The sequence below is a fragment of the Meriones unguiculatus genome, chromosome 10 (genome assembly GCF_030254825.1).
Source record: "Meriones unguiculatus strain TT.TT164.6M chromosome 10, Bangor_MerUng_6.1, whole genome shotgun sequence".
Taxonomy (NCBI): Eukaryota; Metazoa; Chordata; class Mammalia; order Rodentia; family Muridae; genus Meriones; species Meriones unguiculatus.
In genome coordinates, this window is record NC_083358.1 from 61,210,965 (window position 1) to 61,225,732 (window position 14,768).

Consider the following 14,768-nt stretch of genomic DNA (forward strand, 5'->3'; position numbering starts at 1 on the left):
TTTGTAAGGGTCCAGATTCTTGCTCCCCTGCTACACTATCATCGCCTGAGAGCATCAGCCACCTTCTCTGCATTCAGGCTTCACACACAGGTGTATGTGCACGTGTGTTTATGCCTGTGTGAGTTGTTGCCTATGTGCATGTGTGTATGTTCATATGTGTGTAAATGCCTGTGTGTATATACCTATGTGTATGTATTTGCTTCATGTGCATGTGTGTGCATGCTTGTATATTTCTGTGTATGTGTGTGTGTGTGTGTGTGTGTGTGTGTGTGTGTTTCTCCAGAGACAGGCTGATAAAGCAACAGCAGAGAGTTCTCATTGCTACTGTAAGTGGCTTGTTGGAGCAATCATGACTCTCCTGGACTGAAAACCTCATTCCTGGGTGCCTCTAAATCTTCCTTATCTCTGCTCTGCACTGTCCACACAGAAGGATCATAAACATTAACCTACATGACCTGATGAACGTCCATTTCCTGCCCTAGCTCCTCTCTTGGCTTTGTCTGCAGATCACATTGACGCTGGAATTAAATTTTGAGGGCTTGGTTTCAGGATTCTGTAAGTTACTTTTGATTTTCATGCTGAAGTTGCAAAGCAGGCCAGAAGATGAAGGGGGAGCTGAACCCTAAGCCAGGGACGGCATCCACGCCTTCACGGGATGACAGCTCCAATGGGGGAGACGAATGTCAAGACCCTCTTGCTGTCAGAAGAAAACTGCTGAACTTGCTGATTTCCCTCTAAGCCTCCACATGAGCTTTGACTCTGATTAAAATAGGCCTAAGATGACATCAGACTGCAGAATGCAACATGAAGGAACCTATTTCCCGACAAAGGGCTGCCTTCCCAGGGTGAAGGCCTGCGGCGTGAGAGGGAGGGCTCAGGAACACTCACACACCAGCATCTAGACAGCTGGGCAAGAGCTCTTTTTCGAATGGCAGAAACAAACTTGTAACTCATCTGAACCAGTGTGTGAATGAGCGGTACATCTACACGGGGTAAGTACCTCCCTTAAAGAGTGATGGGGTGGGTTTCGTGGGGCCCTCTAGTGGCAAAAACCAATTAGGTATAACTGGACGCACCCAAGAAAAAGTAGCATATCCTCAGGCCTTTGATTTGATTGACAAACAAATGTTAAAATAATAACAATAACAATTGCAGAGCAATTTTATTCATTTCCCATAATAATTATTTGTTTTACAAAACTTAAGTTGTCAGCTTTCTGTGGATGTCAATTTTCCATTAAAAAAAACTTTTTTGAAGAATTTTCAAGTAGTTTATAGAATGACATAGTGTTAAGTGAATGTTTATAAATGAAGAAACTTCTAGTATAATAATGGTTAGGGGGCCAGGACACACACACACATGCTAAAAACACAAGTGTCTTTGTTTTCTATAGCTCAGGGGCAGAAGAGCTCCTGACCCTTCCAGAGGGGTAACTTTCCCTGATTTCTGAACTTGCTGAACAAAACCTTCCCTGTTCCAGAATGTACACACTTCCACATCAGGCTGCTTCCACATCTGGAAAATATTCTTTCATGTTATAACTCAGATCGACTTGGATGCAGTAATAGCAACCAGTAAAGCCCAAGATGACAGAAAACCGAAGCCAGGACTCAGGGAGATGCCCCTGAGAGCAAACAGAGCTTTTGGTGGGCACAAATTTTCATGGCCAAGCGTGGCAATTTGTCTCTTAATAAATCAACCAATTTTGTATAAAAAGTTTCATAAAATAGGAGTCTCCTGCCCTTACTTAAGGTTTCTCAGACCAAATATCTTGGTATTAGTAAGACACAAATGAGTTTAGGCACCAACAAAAAGTTTCTTTCATTATCATATGTGTGTGTTCTTATGGGTAAGCATTTGTATGGAAAACTACGTGAGTTCATGTACATGTGTGTGCGTGCATGTTGGGGAGGGGCAGATGTCAATCTTGGGTATCATTCCTAGCCACCCTCCACCTTAGTTTTTAGGACAGGGTCCCGCACTAGAACCTGGGTTTTGCTGAGTAGGAGGCTGGCTGGCACGCAAGCCCCAGGACCAACCTTCCTGGGCCTGCCCAGCGAGGATCACAAACACACATGCACCAAGGCTGACCTTGACCTTAGGTCTTCATGTTCACACAGCCAACACTTTATTTACTGAGCCATCTCCCCGGCCCTCAATAAAATCAGTGTGAGTCTAAGCTATGCTGAGCTCAAGACCTATATTTCAAAGGTTGATGAAATCACAAAAGGTCAACCATCTCCCTGCTAATGGAATCCCCGGTGATGTTAAACTGTCAGAACAGTACAGAAAGATGGACAGTGAGTCAGTAAAACTCACCATTTTCATCCCTCACCATAAATAAACCTTATTCACACTTCTTGTGATTTCCTTTACAAACAAAATGTTAAGTCAGTATGTCAAAAGTAGAATGTGCTTCTCTTAGCTTAGACTACAGAAATAGTGCAATGCACTACAAAGTAACACCATTAACTGCTAATGCCGTTAAGCACCGAGACTCAAGCTGTGGCATGCACGTGTTTATCACAAAAAGCAAAGTGAGTGTTCAAACCTACTGAAGGTCCTGACTTTCCTCTTATCCCTGGCGGTCCTGGCGACCCAATGGTGCCCTAGAAGAAGAAATTAGAGGTGAAAATGTTTTGTTAAAGAAAACTTTCTACTTGTCTACTGCTAAAAATATTAATGTGTATTTTAGAATAAAAAATCATATTGGTACCACAGCCTTACAAAATGCACGGTTGAAATAATAATTTTGTTTGAATCAATGCTTTTAGGTTTTCATTGTTATCGAATGAGTGGTATAAGAGTTACCTTGTCTCCAGGATACCCAGGTTCTCCTGGCTCTCCCGCCATGCCTTGCTCACCCTAGGAAGCACAATTTCACAGAAAGACAGTGAATTAAAGCATGGTGATACACAGGAAGGCAAGTATTTGTCATAGAAGAAAAACTTTTCAATTTTCTCCACTTCTTAGAAAAACTATTCAAATTACACCCTATAAATAAAAACAAAAAATATTTAACATTTAACATTTCCACTGACATAAACAAAATAACCAACTAGGGTAAGAAACGATCTCTGTGATAATGTTAATATGGAAATCACCTTATCACCTTTGATTCCAGGTGGTCCTCTATTTCCTGAAAGGCCCTAAAAATACAAAAGGTGTTATTGTGTGATATTGTGGAGAAATGAAAGAGAACCATCAATAAGCAAACAGAGCCATACCATCGGGCCAGGAGCTCCTGGAGGTCCAATTGGTCCTGCGGGACCAACACTTCCCTGAGGAGGGGTAAGAATGAAATAATTAAGCACCCATTAGGGTAAGAAAGGGGGGCATGGTACAGTTAAAAAATAAATGAACTGAAAGCATTTTGCCTATTTTCAACAACTTTTATTCTCTTTTAAAACAATACTCAATTCTCTTTTTAAGATTTATCTTTTCTTTTCTTTCATTTATGTATTAACTTAATCGCTTTACAGCCTGATCCCAGCCCCCTCCCTCCTCTCCTTCCAATCGCACCGTGATCCCCCAGCTCCCCCCCATTTCCCCTCCTCTCCTTTTTCTCAGAGAAGAAGAGGCCCCCAAGAGCTATCAACCTACCCAGGCATCCCAAGTCACAGCAGGCCTAAGCTCATCTTCTCCCAGTGGGGCCTGACAAGGCAGCCCAGCTAGGGGAAAGGAATCCAGTGGCAGGCCACAGAGTCAGAGACAGCCCCTACTGCCACTGTTAGGATGGAACCATCAACCAATACTCAGTTCTTACACTCTAGACAGCCCATCCTTTTCCCCGAAGCCATCTCGCTCTGTTCCAGTCTACTCTAATCGGACGCCACTGAACTCCTACATTCTTCCTGTCTATGACATTCACCTTGTAGTTTCCTTTTTTCAGATGAATAACATCTTGTAGAAATATTTTAGTGTCAAGCCCTCTGCCCAAATAGTCAAATATATTAATCAACTATCTTAGCTTTCTATTTTGTTAATTATTTAGCAAAAAAATTGCAAAGCAGTTAATTTTATTATGTGTGTGTTTATGTGTGGGTATGTGCACATGAGTACAGGTGCCTGCAGAGGGCAGAAGAAGGCGTCAGACCCCTTAGAGCTGGAGTTCCAGGCAGATGTCAGTTGCCTGGCTTGGGTGCTGGGAATTTGGGAACTTCTCTGTAAGAGCACCACATACACTTAACCCCTGAGCCATCTTTCCTGCCCACAAGCTAATACTTACTGTTACTATGCATCAACATTGCTGTGCTTTTGTTTTGTGATTTATGATGTATAGAACAAGAAGATTTACAGTGAACTTATGGGCATAGTGAGGAGGAACCAAAGAGCTCTGCTTTTCTGGGTTGAGCAGATTCACTCATCACTTATGACTTAGTGAGCATTGCCTGCACCAGACACTAATACTGGCAAAGAAACAAAGATAAAAAAGACGTGATCTCTGCTGTTAAGGTTCTCAAGGTAACGTTCTAAATTCTCAAAAACAGAACCAAAACTATCATTTCCTATAAGTTAGGGACTTAGAAAGCCTCTTTCAATATGTCATTGTGAAAAACAAAGGTCAATAATAAGTAATATTATTGAAAAACTATTGAAAATTTTTCCATCAAAAATGGAAATCTCTTGATGGTCTGGAGACCAGGTCAAGTTTCTGTTGCTGAGACCTCAATTTCCTTCTTTCTCTCATTAACTCTGTCCTGGCTTCTACGTCACTCTCCATCTTGATGATCACTTGGGTTCAATCCCCTCTCTACAGTTTCCAAATAGTAAGGATCTTCAAGTTTTGTATGTGGCCATGTCTGGCACATGCTATACCTCCAGCTACTCTGATAAATAAGACAGGAGGTTTGGGAAAATCAAGATCAGCCCGGGCAACACAGCAACATAGGGAGATGCCAGCTCAAAAGCAGCAAATAACAAAAATTCAGAGCTGGGTGTAGTAGCTGAGCCCAGTAACACCAGCACTCAGGAGCCGGGGGCCAGCCTTAGTTTTACAGTGGGCTTGTTAGCTCCCAGGACTCTCAAACAGAGAAACTATGTCTCTGAAAGCAAAACAACAGCCTAAGTTCCGTTTGTGAGATTCCAAAAATGTCATTCAGTTCAGCTGGAATTCAAATTGCTGAGCTAGGATCCCAGGTGCTCTCTGTTAGGAACGCTCTTCACATCCAGATCTCCACTCCCCGGCTCTTTGAAGTACAGTGACCAGCACCAAATGCCCACAGTCTCTTCACGTATATGCTAGCTGAGAGCAGACACAGGTGCCATTTTCCACCCCCTCCTCAGACTCTACCTAAAGTGTGACATGACTGTTTTCGAATAAAATTTGGAATTGATATTGGAGAAATTAACTTTAAAATACATTTTCATTTTGTACAGCAATTTCTAGACTTCTAGTTGCCAACATTTCGCTACTGTATGGGCAGTCATCTGCATTTATTTATATGATACAAATTTCAGAATGGAAAATACAACAGTAGCACTTTTGGAAGTGTCTTAAAGTTTGTGAGGTATAATGGAGACAAATTATTCTTAACGTGTTTAATCCTGAACTATATGGGACTGTTAGTAGCAAAGGGTAATACTTTCCAGCTTAATAAATATTCAAGGGCAATACATCACTCCTTGCAGTTTCAAACTCGGTCAATAGGAAACAGCCATTCATGTGACTACAGTGGCAGGTTTATTCAAAGTTCATAGCTTTAAAGCTTATGTTAAGTTCAAAACCACAATAAATTTTTGTGTTTGAGCTTGTTTAGAAATAATCCATCTGATGACAGAGAGACATTCTGCTAATAAAGTCTTTCTTTGTGCAATTTTTTCATAGACAATATAACATTCTTAAATTTTGTCTTAGCTTGGTTTGTCTCAAAATGCTTAAACTGGCAATATGAGATGAATGTATGGTATCTTGTTTTATGATTACAAAAGAAACATCTCTAGGATCAGAAGATATAAAAAAATACTATAAAGAACTTACTAAAATAGAAGATTATAAGGTAAAAATTGACTTGTAAATACGAAACCATTTCATTTACACACTAGAAATTGTGGGGCAAATTCTTGTCCTGAAAAGTCGCAGACTTCTGAAAGCAATGCACGATGGCTTTGTGAGAGTTTCAGCTTATCAAGGTAACCCAGAGTCCTCTGCTATTCCCTACCCACGGCACTCATCTCTGGGAGAAGATGGACAGACAGAAGATGCATGGGACCTTAGCTGAGGATGCCTGGACTATAGCATGAGGGCAAAGAGGAACCACAAAGCTATAGACAGCGGAGGACTTCTGAGTCAAAGAAAGAGACCAAAAGCACATGTTAATATATTAGACAAAGGAGCCATCTGCAATCCATGTTAATATTAGTACATTATTAATACATTATGGAAAGGTTCATATGAATATATTACATAAATGCCGAGTTCTGGACGTTTCAGCCATGCCTACCATACTCAGCGTGGTAAAACAGAAGTAGGCAGAGCATTCGCATCTGTTGGTTCCCAACTGGGTGATAAAGATGATTCTCAAAGGAGGAGGAAGTTGCTTTCTATGTTACACCTTTGAAGAAACTGAGCTCTCTAATGCTTTTTAAGAAGACAGTTATAAGTGTGTCCGTGCATACATACATTAATCTATAGAAGAAAGGCATTTTAGCTTATCACAAAAGCAGCAGCTACATTCTTGATTTCTACTAGAAGTCTAGTTTTCATATATGTTTGAAAATACATTTAAGCTGGGTTGATATCCTGCAATGACATAAAAACTCATTTGGCTAAGTTTTTTTAAAGCACATCTAACAATTTAAGTTGCACAATAAACTATTTCATGAGGATGATGATTAGTGGTACTCACCCTAATGCCAGGAAATCCAGGGGGTCCAATGCCACCTACAAGCCCCTGTTACGAAAGAAATGTGCAAAGTGTGTGCATTAGGGTTCCAAGCTGTTGAGGGGTTTTCTGAAATGATGGTACACATTTCCAGGAACCAATATGTCAAAATCATCTTCCATTGAAAAGCATAAATTATTTTTATTCCTTCAAAGGTGCTTTGGGATATTTATTCCTCTAGGTTAGGAAGTGTGATTCTCTTTGAGTTATAAGTACTTAATAAAAATGATAATGCAACCAGTAATCAGCATTACAGAAACAACTGGCCTGTATGCTGTATGAAAAGACAGGTGGTCAGTGCATAGAGGCTAGAGGGTATTTTCAGACAGCTTAAAAAAAAAATTGCATCTTTTGAAGTAGATTGTTTTAAATCTCTACCTTTGGTTTTATGTAGAAAACAAAATAATATCTGCTTTCATTATTACAAAAATCATAATGTTATGTATCATCGAACTTATAGGAATGAGGGAAAGGAGTGACCTCTCTCTCCACAGTCTTTGATTTATGTTTTGAAACACAGACATGGTGAATATTGAAAAAAAAAATCAAAACTATAAGCCAAACTAAAAACATCAAGTTTGCTTTTGTATTTGAAGGTTTAAATTATATTCAGTAAGAATTATGATGTATTTTAAATGGAGAACATATTTTGCAAAGCATGTTTTAAATATGCTGAGTCCAGCATTAATAGGTTCCAGGGACATAAAATTGGCAAGTAATTAAATAATGAATTCACATGAACTCTGTAAGTGCACAATGCATACATTTTAAAATCTAAATGATGCTCACTTCATCACATTTAAAATTAACAGGCCCCTGCTCGCCAAAACTCATGCGCGAGATAAAGCTGGTAAATATTCTACTCAAAATATTATTCAAATATTTAATAACATAAATAACCTAAGTCTGATTCACTTCTACCTCTCTTTTGAACCCCATGGCTTAGACACAAGCGAAACCTTAGCGAAGCCTGCCATGTGATCTAACGAATGCTAATTTGAAAAGAGAATTTTAAAAAGAAAATATATTTACGCTCTTTATGATGCTCACTCACATATAAACAAATATAGGAACTGGTCACAATTTAGACGACCCAAATTTTTGCACTGGCTCTAACCTCTTGAAAATCTGATGAAAATAATATGCATGTGGCATAGACTGGAGAGTAAGTCAGACTCTCCAGAGGGAGAAAAAATGGATCAACTTTCACGCAGGGCTGAAACCCAGCAGGCCATCCCCATTCTTTTTTGATGTAATAAACAACTCTCGCATAGTGACACATGAACAGCCCTAAGTGGAAGTCTGCTCCATGCAGAACTAAGAAGCATGGCTTGTGTTTTCACATAGGAAGGTCGGTGTTTCGGTCATGTTTACCTAAGCTACGCAAACATGGTTAAAGTGATTAATTTTAATGACTTTCTGGCACGATGGAGGTTTATCCAAACAACTTTGGGTTATATCTCATATTGAAAAACAGTAAACTAGAGTGTGCGCCGAGGTGCGGAAACTTTCCAGTTGTACTGTTTGTAAGCACGCTCACAAAGATGCCGCGTGCAGTTGCTATGGAGCATGAGTGATGTTAGACTGTAAGAACGGACCATCACAAGGTACTCACAGGACTGCCATCCAGACCGGCAGGGCCTCTGTCTCCAAAGTCACCCGGAAACCCCTGCAGGGAAAGAGGAAGAATGCTGCCGACAATGCTGGAGTATACAAAAACTCATTTTCACTGTTTTATAATGAATTTTGAAACAGAAACTGTGCATTTCCTGGGTCTTGGGACATGGTATGTTGGTAGAATGTCTGCTATGCCAACCCATGTTAAAGAGGCATGGCACAGTGGTACAGTGGTGCGCATTTACCATCAGGGCCGGGGAGGCAGAGATAGGCCTGGCCCTCTGGCCTAACCAAATCAGTGAGCTCCAGGCTGGTGTGCAGTCCCGTCTCACACAACCAAACCAAACCAACCAACTCAAGGTGGATGGTCACTGAGAATGATACCTCTTGCTTGCTCCCATATATGTGTGTGCACATGTGTGAGCACATACGTGTGTGTATGTACACACATGCACCCACATACTCACACACATGAGTACTTATACCCACGAACGAAATCCTTATGTGTTTAAATACAAACACACGGACACAATGCATGTGCACATGTACACGCGTGCACATACATACACTGTAAAACAGGAAAAAAAACGCTGAATTCCTAAGCCCTTATCTGTAATCTAGTTTTTGGATTAAATTTCATTGCTTTTAAAAAGCAGTATTCCTATATTTTATAAATATTTTTTATATACAAAAAAGAGTAAAGTAGTAAAGAAAGAATGTTTTATCATTACGCAGTCACTGAACGAGAGGGAACAGAAGCAAGTCATTAGGTGCTCTCTCTGCTGCCCAACATGGTTCCTAGGCCTCAACCTTGGCTGCTAGCAAGCTTGATACACAGCTTTAGGCACAGTGTGATTTACACATATTCAGTCTCCACAGCATGTCTGGTCCATGGAGACTGATGGCCTCATTTCGTATTTGAAGATGCTGACGTACAGAGAAGTACTGGGCACACAGGTTGACCGCAAACAAAGGTAGTCTAATTTCAGAATCCTTCTACAATGCTACAGTGAATTGTTCATCGTTCCAAGAGAAAAATAGGAAAGCTCGCTCTTTGAAGCACAGTTGTAAGGGGAAGTCACAATGCACCTGAAAATTGCAAATGTAAAGTGTTTACACTGTGAACGCCTGCTGAGAAGGCCGACAAGACAAACTTTCCCATCATGAAATCTATTACTGAAAAACTCAATACTATTTGTTCTTAATGTTATATATGAAGGCTTTTTTATAGTGATGCACCGTTGATTTTTTTTTGACCTTCAAAATACATTTTAAAGCCTTTCTGTCATCATCATCGTCATCTTCATTATTTGAGTCCATGTATGTGTTTCCATAGTGTGTGTGGAAAGTGAGGGAGCAGGCATGCCATGGTTTGTATGGTGAGCAGAGGACCAATTTGTGGAATTGGTCCTCTCCTTCTGCCTTTATGTGGGTTCCAAGAATTGATCTAGGAAACCAGGCTTGCACAACAAAACACCTTTATCCACTGAGCCATATCACCAGCCACAAGGTTCACATTTATAAGGACTGCAAGAATAGCTTATGCTCTTGACTATCACAAATACTCCATGTATTCATTTTCAAATTCATGTTAAATAAAAAAAATACACAACTAGACTCATAACTTATTCATCTGGGCAAGCCAGCATTAAATATTGTATTTAAAGGATTGCCTCAAGTTACTGGCGCCCCCATGACATATGTGAAGATGTTTTGGAGTTAGTTCAACAGCAGAAAGAGAAATAGATGCTTCTCCTAAAACACAGCTAACTTGCACGAAAGACAGTTTCTCTTCTTCTTTCATTAGAGGATAAAACAACAACAGTGAGGTTGAATGTATTATAAACTTGTTCCTTTCAGCATCGGCAGAAGTTCAAGCAATGGTTCTGCCTTCACTGTCCTGGGAAGTCAAATTGCTGTCAGGACGTTTACAAATCTGCAAAACATCACTGTGTTCAGCATGAGCCCCTTAGCATGAGCCCTATTGCTGTGATGAAACTCCAGGGCCAAAAGCAACATAGGTAGGAAAGGGGTCATTTCACCCCCAGTTCCATATAACAGTTCACTAGGAAAAGCCCCGTAAGAGGAACCTGAGGCAGGAATTGATGCAGAGGCCATGGTGGGGTGCTGCTTGCTGGCTTGCTCCTGGTGGCTCACTCAGCCTGCTTTCTTACAGACCCAGGACCACCTGCCCCAGGATGGCACTGCTGCAATGAGCTGGTCCCTCCCCACCAATCACCAAGAGAATGCCCGACAGCCAGATCTTATGGAGGAATTTTCTTGACTGAGTCAGGAACAAAGCTGGGACACCAACAAACGTTCTCGGACACTCACTCAGGACAGAGAAAAGAATGTGCCAGCCTTGACTTAACACCCTCATCCCTCCATTCCCCCGCCCCCCCCAAGGAGAGAGGCTGCTTAAGTAGCCCCACAGTTCGTGATTTCTTCCTACAGTAAAGGACAAAAAAGAGGGGAAATGGGGAAAGGGCTGTGGTCAGTTCCTAACCTATGAAGATTCCCAGACTTCTTTTAAGCAATGGGAACACACACACACACACACACACAGAGAGAGAGAGAGAGAGAGAGAGAGAGAGAGAGAGAGAGAGAGAGAAGTGAGAGAGAACCTTTTACTTTCAACTTCCCGTTTAATTCTGGTCACTGTCCAACATATGTAAATGCTAGTTGCTGCCTCTTGACTTGATCCCTCAAGCAGTTTTGTTGTAATGACCGGTCTCTAGTTTCTGATTTTAATGTTTGTTATTTATTAAACATTCTCTATTGTAGATAGAAAGAACGGATTGTATTATTTCTTATTCAATATGCATGTTCATCAATATATCATCAATTTTAAAATAATTACACTAAGTGGAGATGTCTTTTCTTGTTTTCAGGAAACACTCCGCATCCTTTGACTGATTAATATGTGTGACTTGCTTCACTGAACAAGTAGTATACCATGACAAGTGATGGGTGTGACTGCCAAAAGTATCCTGCAGAGTCTATGTAAAATTCTTAGTATCATGAACATATATTCCTTGCCAGCTTGATGATTGAAGCTGTGGTGGACAATCTCACATGGCAAGCAGTTGTGGCCGACGTCCGGAAGCTGGTAGGCTCTGGGACCTGCTGGTAGCCTGCAACCCAAGGCTAGTATGAACCCAGCATCCCCAAACTCCAACTTCAGAGAACCGGAAGGAGCTTGGATAGAGACCTTCTGCCGTCAGACCTCTGCAGCTCCAACACTGTCTTGAATACTACTTGGTGGTGTGAGCACAAGACTGTTAGGCAGTGCCCAGATCCCCACCACGAGACTCAGTCTGCCAAACTTGTAGCATTTGTTATGTTGCAACAGAAGCAGGAAACTAATAAAACTACCAATTTAATCTTTAGAGATGCAGGAAGCCTTGCTCACATGTTTTGTGATGGTAGTAGTCAGTGAGTATACTCTAGTTTCATTAGCCTGCACTGGTTTGAACATTTTCTGCTGATGTTTTAGGTTCATGTGAACCAACGTAAGGTTTTTCTATTTGCCTTTAATAGTTTTGCCCTAATCTTGTAAAATATTTATATCCTTAAAACTTTATCATTCTAATGTTTCATATTTATCTCTTTTCCAGTGAAAATGGTGTTTATCATCTTGAAGAAAACTTACATCTAATACCTATGTAAATCAGGTTTAAAATAGCAGGTGTTTGATGCTAAATATTTATGAATCTGCAAGTATATTTATTGCTACCATCACATTAATTTTATGATCCCTGGGACCATAAATAAAAGCACAGATCTAGATGGGAAATGGCCAAGAGGAGCTGTGAATTATTAAGAACCACATTTGCAAGGTGCGAAAGTTCTGTGTATTTCTTTACCATTCTTCTTTCCTAGTGATTCTAACTCTCACCATAACTTTAAGCCATTTCTGTCTCCAACATTAGTGTCACTTTAAGGCTTTCTTAGAAGACATGCTCAGACTGTCTGTGGGGCCCACACAATATGAAATTGTGACAGCCAGCCTCAGAGATGGGCCTCACTCTTCTTTGATACTTGCTGTTCCTGTTCTCGTATAGAGTCCTTCGATGTTAAGTCGTGGCTGATGGTTATGACCCACAGAGAGCAGAAGTGGCCAGCGCATGACCTATGAACCTGAAAGATGCTGCTGTGGCCTCTCTCCTTTGTGCTCATTGTCTCTCATCTCAGGAGAAGACGAGCTCACGTTCTTAAGACCCTCACGTGCCCCTACGAAAGTTAAATCTTCCACTACCAATGAGTGTCTGCCTAGCCAGCTAAGCAAATTACCTTAAAGTTAGATCTTGTTGGCCCAGTCAAGCCTTTAGATGACCACAACATCTATCCAAATCTTAACTTTAGGTTTGTGGATTAGACTACTAAAATAAGCCATTTTTAATTTCCCAACTCAAGGAAACTATAATAACACGTGTTTTGCTGTTTTAAACCATCTGCTTGAAGTTATTTCTTACACAGCATTGGCTGACTAATACACTGGAACAACAGTGGTGTCTAAGGGATAGGGCATGCTATGGCACGGCTGGGCACTGAATCCGCAATGACATCTCAGCCAGCCGCTCTTTCTGCACATTCTTTGTGTTTGTTTATGGTCTGCAGAGCCTGCTAAAGCTCGAAAAACAAGTTTCCCTTTTGCCTGAGTCTGACAGTGATGTTGTTACCAAACGTGGAAGTTTTTAAACAAAACGCCACTTCTGCTGGAACGTTCAGGTGGTACTAATATTTTAGATCACTCACAGATACTTGAATTGGGCTTAGATATGTGTAAAGACTGAAAAAAAGATTGTTTTCCTAGTTCTACAAAGAAATCATAAAAATGATACATATAGAATAAAAATAATCAGATAACTACACCTATAAAATTTAAAAAAGAGAAGTAATATAAATACATCTACCTAATATACTTTTTGTTGCTAGCATAAGGTTTAAAAATACATCCAGGCTAAAGTAAAATAAATAAAGTTATCACTAAGCAATGATAATAAAAATATAGTAGTAATAAATTTTATAGATAAACCACACCAAGCTGGCATATAGTATGTGGAGAGACATATCTTTCTAAGATGAAGCAGAAGGAGGAGATCAGAATGGTTTCTCTATACTTAGAAGCTGAAGTACAGCCCAGACTTTGCCTCTGTGCAGCCTACAGGCACACATCTATTTCCTGCACCTAAAAATCCTTCAGGACCTGCAAATTTCATGATTTCCTTGTTTTTTTTTTTTTTTATTTCTGAGTAAATAAATTTTATTCCATTGTGTAGACGTACCATACTTTCTGTATCCATTCCTCAGTTGAGGGGCATCTTGGTTGTTTCCAGCTTCTGGCTATTACAAATAAAGATGCTAAATGATGGGAACTGGAAAAGATCACCCTGAGTGAGCTACCCCAGAAGCAGAAAGACACACATGGTATATACTCACTCATATAGACATATAATAAACCTACTAAAATCTGTACACCTAAAGAAACTAATCAAGAGGGAAAACTCTTGCTAAAATGCTAAATCCCCATCTAGAAAGGCAAAGAGGATGGACATCAGAAGAAGAAAACAGAAAACAAATTAGGAGCCTCCCACAGAGGGCCTCTGAAAAGCTCTGCCCTGCGGACTATCAAAGCAGATGCTGAGACTTATGGCCAACATTTGAGGAGATTGCAGGGAATCTTATAAAAGAAGTGGGAGTTAGTAAGACCTGGAGGGGACAGGAGCTCCACAAGGAAAGCAAAAGATGCCCAAAATCCGGGCACATGGGTCTTCCTGAGACTGATAGTCCAACCAAGTAGCATGCATGGAGATAACCAGAACCCCTGCACAAATGTAGCCCATGGCAGTTCAGTCTCCTAGTGGGTTCCATAGTAATAGGAACAGGGACTGTCTCTGACATAATCTGATTGGCCTGCTCTTTGATCACTTCCCCCTGAGGGTGGAGTGGCCTTCCCAGGCCACAGAGGAAGACAATGCAACCACTCTTGATAAGACCTAACAGACTAGGATCAGAAGGAAGGAAAAGAAGACCTCCCCTACCAGTGGACTTGGGGAGAGGCATGTGTGGAGCAGGAGAAAGAAGGGAAGGATTGGAAGGGGAGGAGGGAGGGAACTACAGGGGGGATACAAAGTAAATAAAGTGTAATTAATAAAAAAAAAAGACTAGGAAAATGTTCTTGTGAATGTCCCTCTGGCTTAAAAAAGTAATAAAAATAAAAATAATTTAAAAAGCCAAAAAAAAAAAAAAAGAAATCCTTCAGGA

The 14,768-nt window shown here is 40.5% G+C and overlaps 1 protein-coding gene and 1 long non-coding RNA gene across 4 annotated transcripts in view; one reads left to right on the top strand and one right to left on the bottom strand.

The window, feature by feature from the left end:
* The window catches only part of Col24a1 (collagen type XXIV alpha 1 chain), a 249,978-nt gene that overhangs the window by 174,741 nt on the left and 60,469 nt on the right, over positions 1 to 14,768 (bottom strand). For both annotated transcript variants that reach the window (XM_060392579.1, XM_060392578.1), the window contains exons 13-18: positions 8,500 to 8,553; positions 6,849 to 6,893; positions 3,228 to 3,281; positions 3,105 to 3,149; positions 2,812 to 2,865; positions 2,556 to 2,609 (exon numbers count right to left, since the gene is read on the bottom strand). In XM_060392579.1, coding sequence (XP_060248562.1) covers positions 2,556 to 2,609; positions 2,812 to 2,865; positions 3,105 to 3,149; positions 3,228 to 3,281; positions 6,849 to 6,893; positions 8,500 to 8,553 — 306 coding nt within the window. The remainder of the gene's footprint in view (positions 1 to 2,555; positions 2,610 to 2,811; positions 2,866 to 3,104; positions 3,150 to 3,227; positions 3,282 to 6,848; positions 6,894 to 8,499; positions 8,554 to 14,768) is intronic.
* Positions 248 to 12,066, top strand: LOC132656868 (uncharacterized). 2 transcript variants are annotated; one of them, XR_009594651.1, is made up of 3 exons: positions 248 to 992; positions 3,125 to 3,291; positions 11,393 to 12,066. It is a non-coding gene; the product is annotated as an uncharacterized LOC132656868 (long non-coding RNA). The 2 variants fall into 2 exon arrangements; XR_009594650.1 differs by lacking the exon at positions 11,393 to 12,066 and adding an exon at positions 4,283 to 4,458.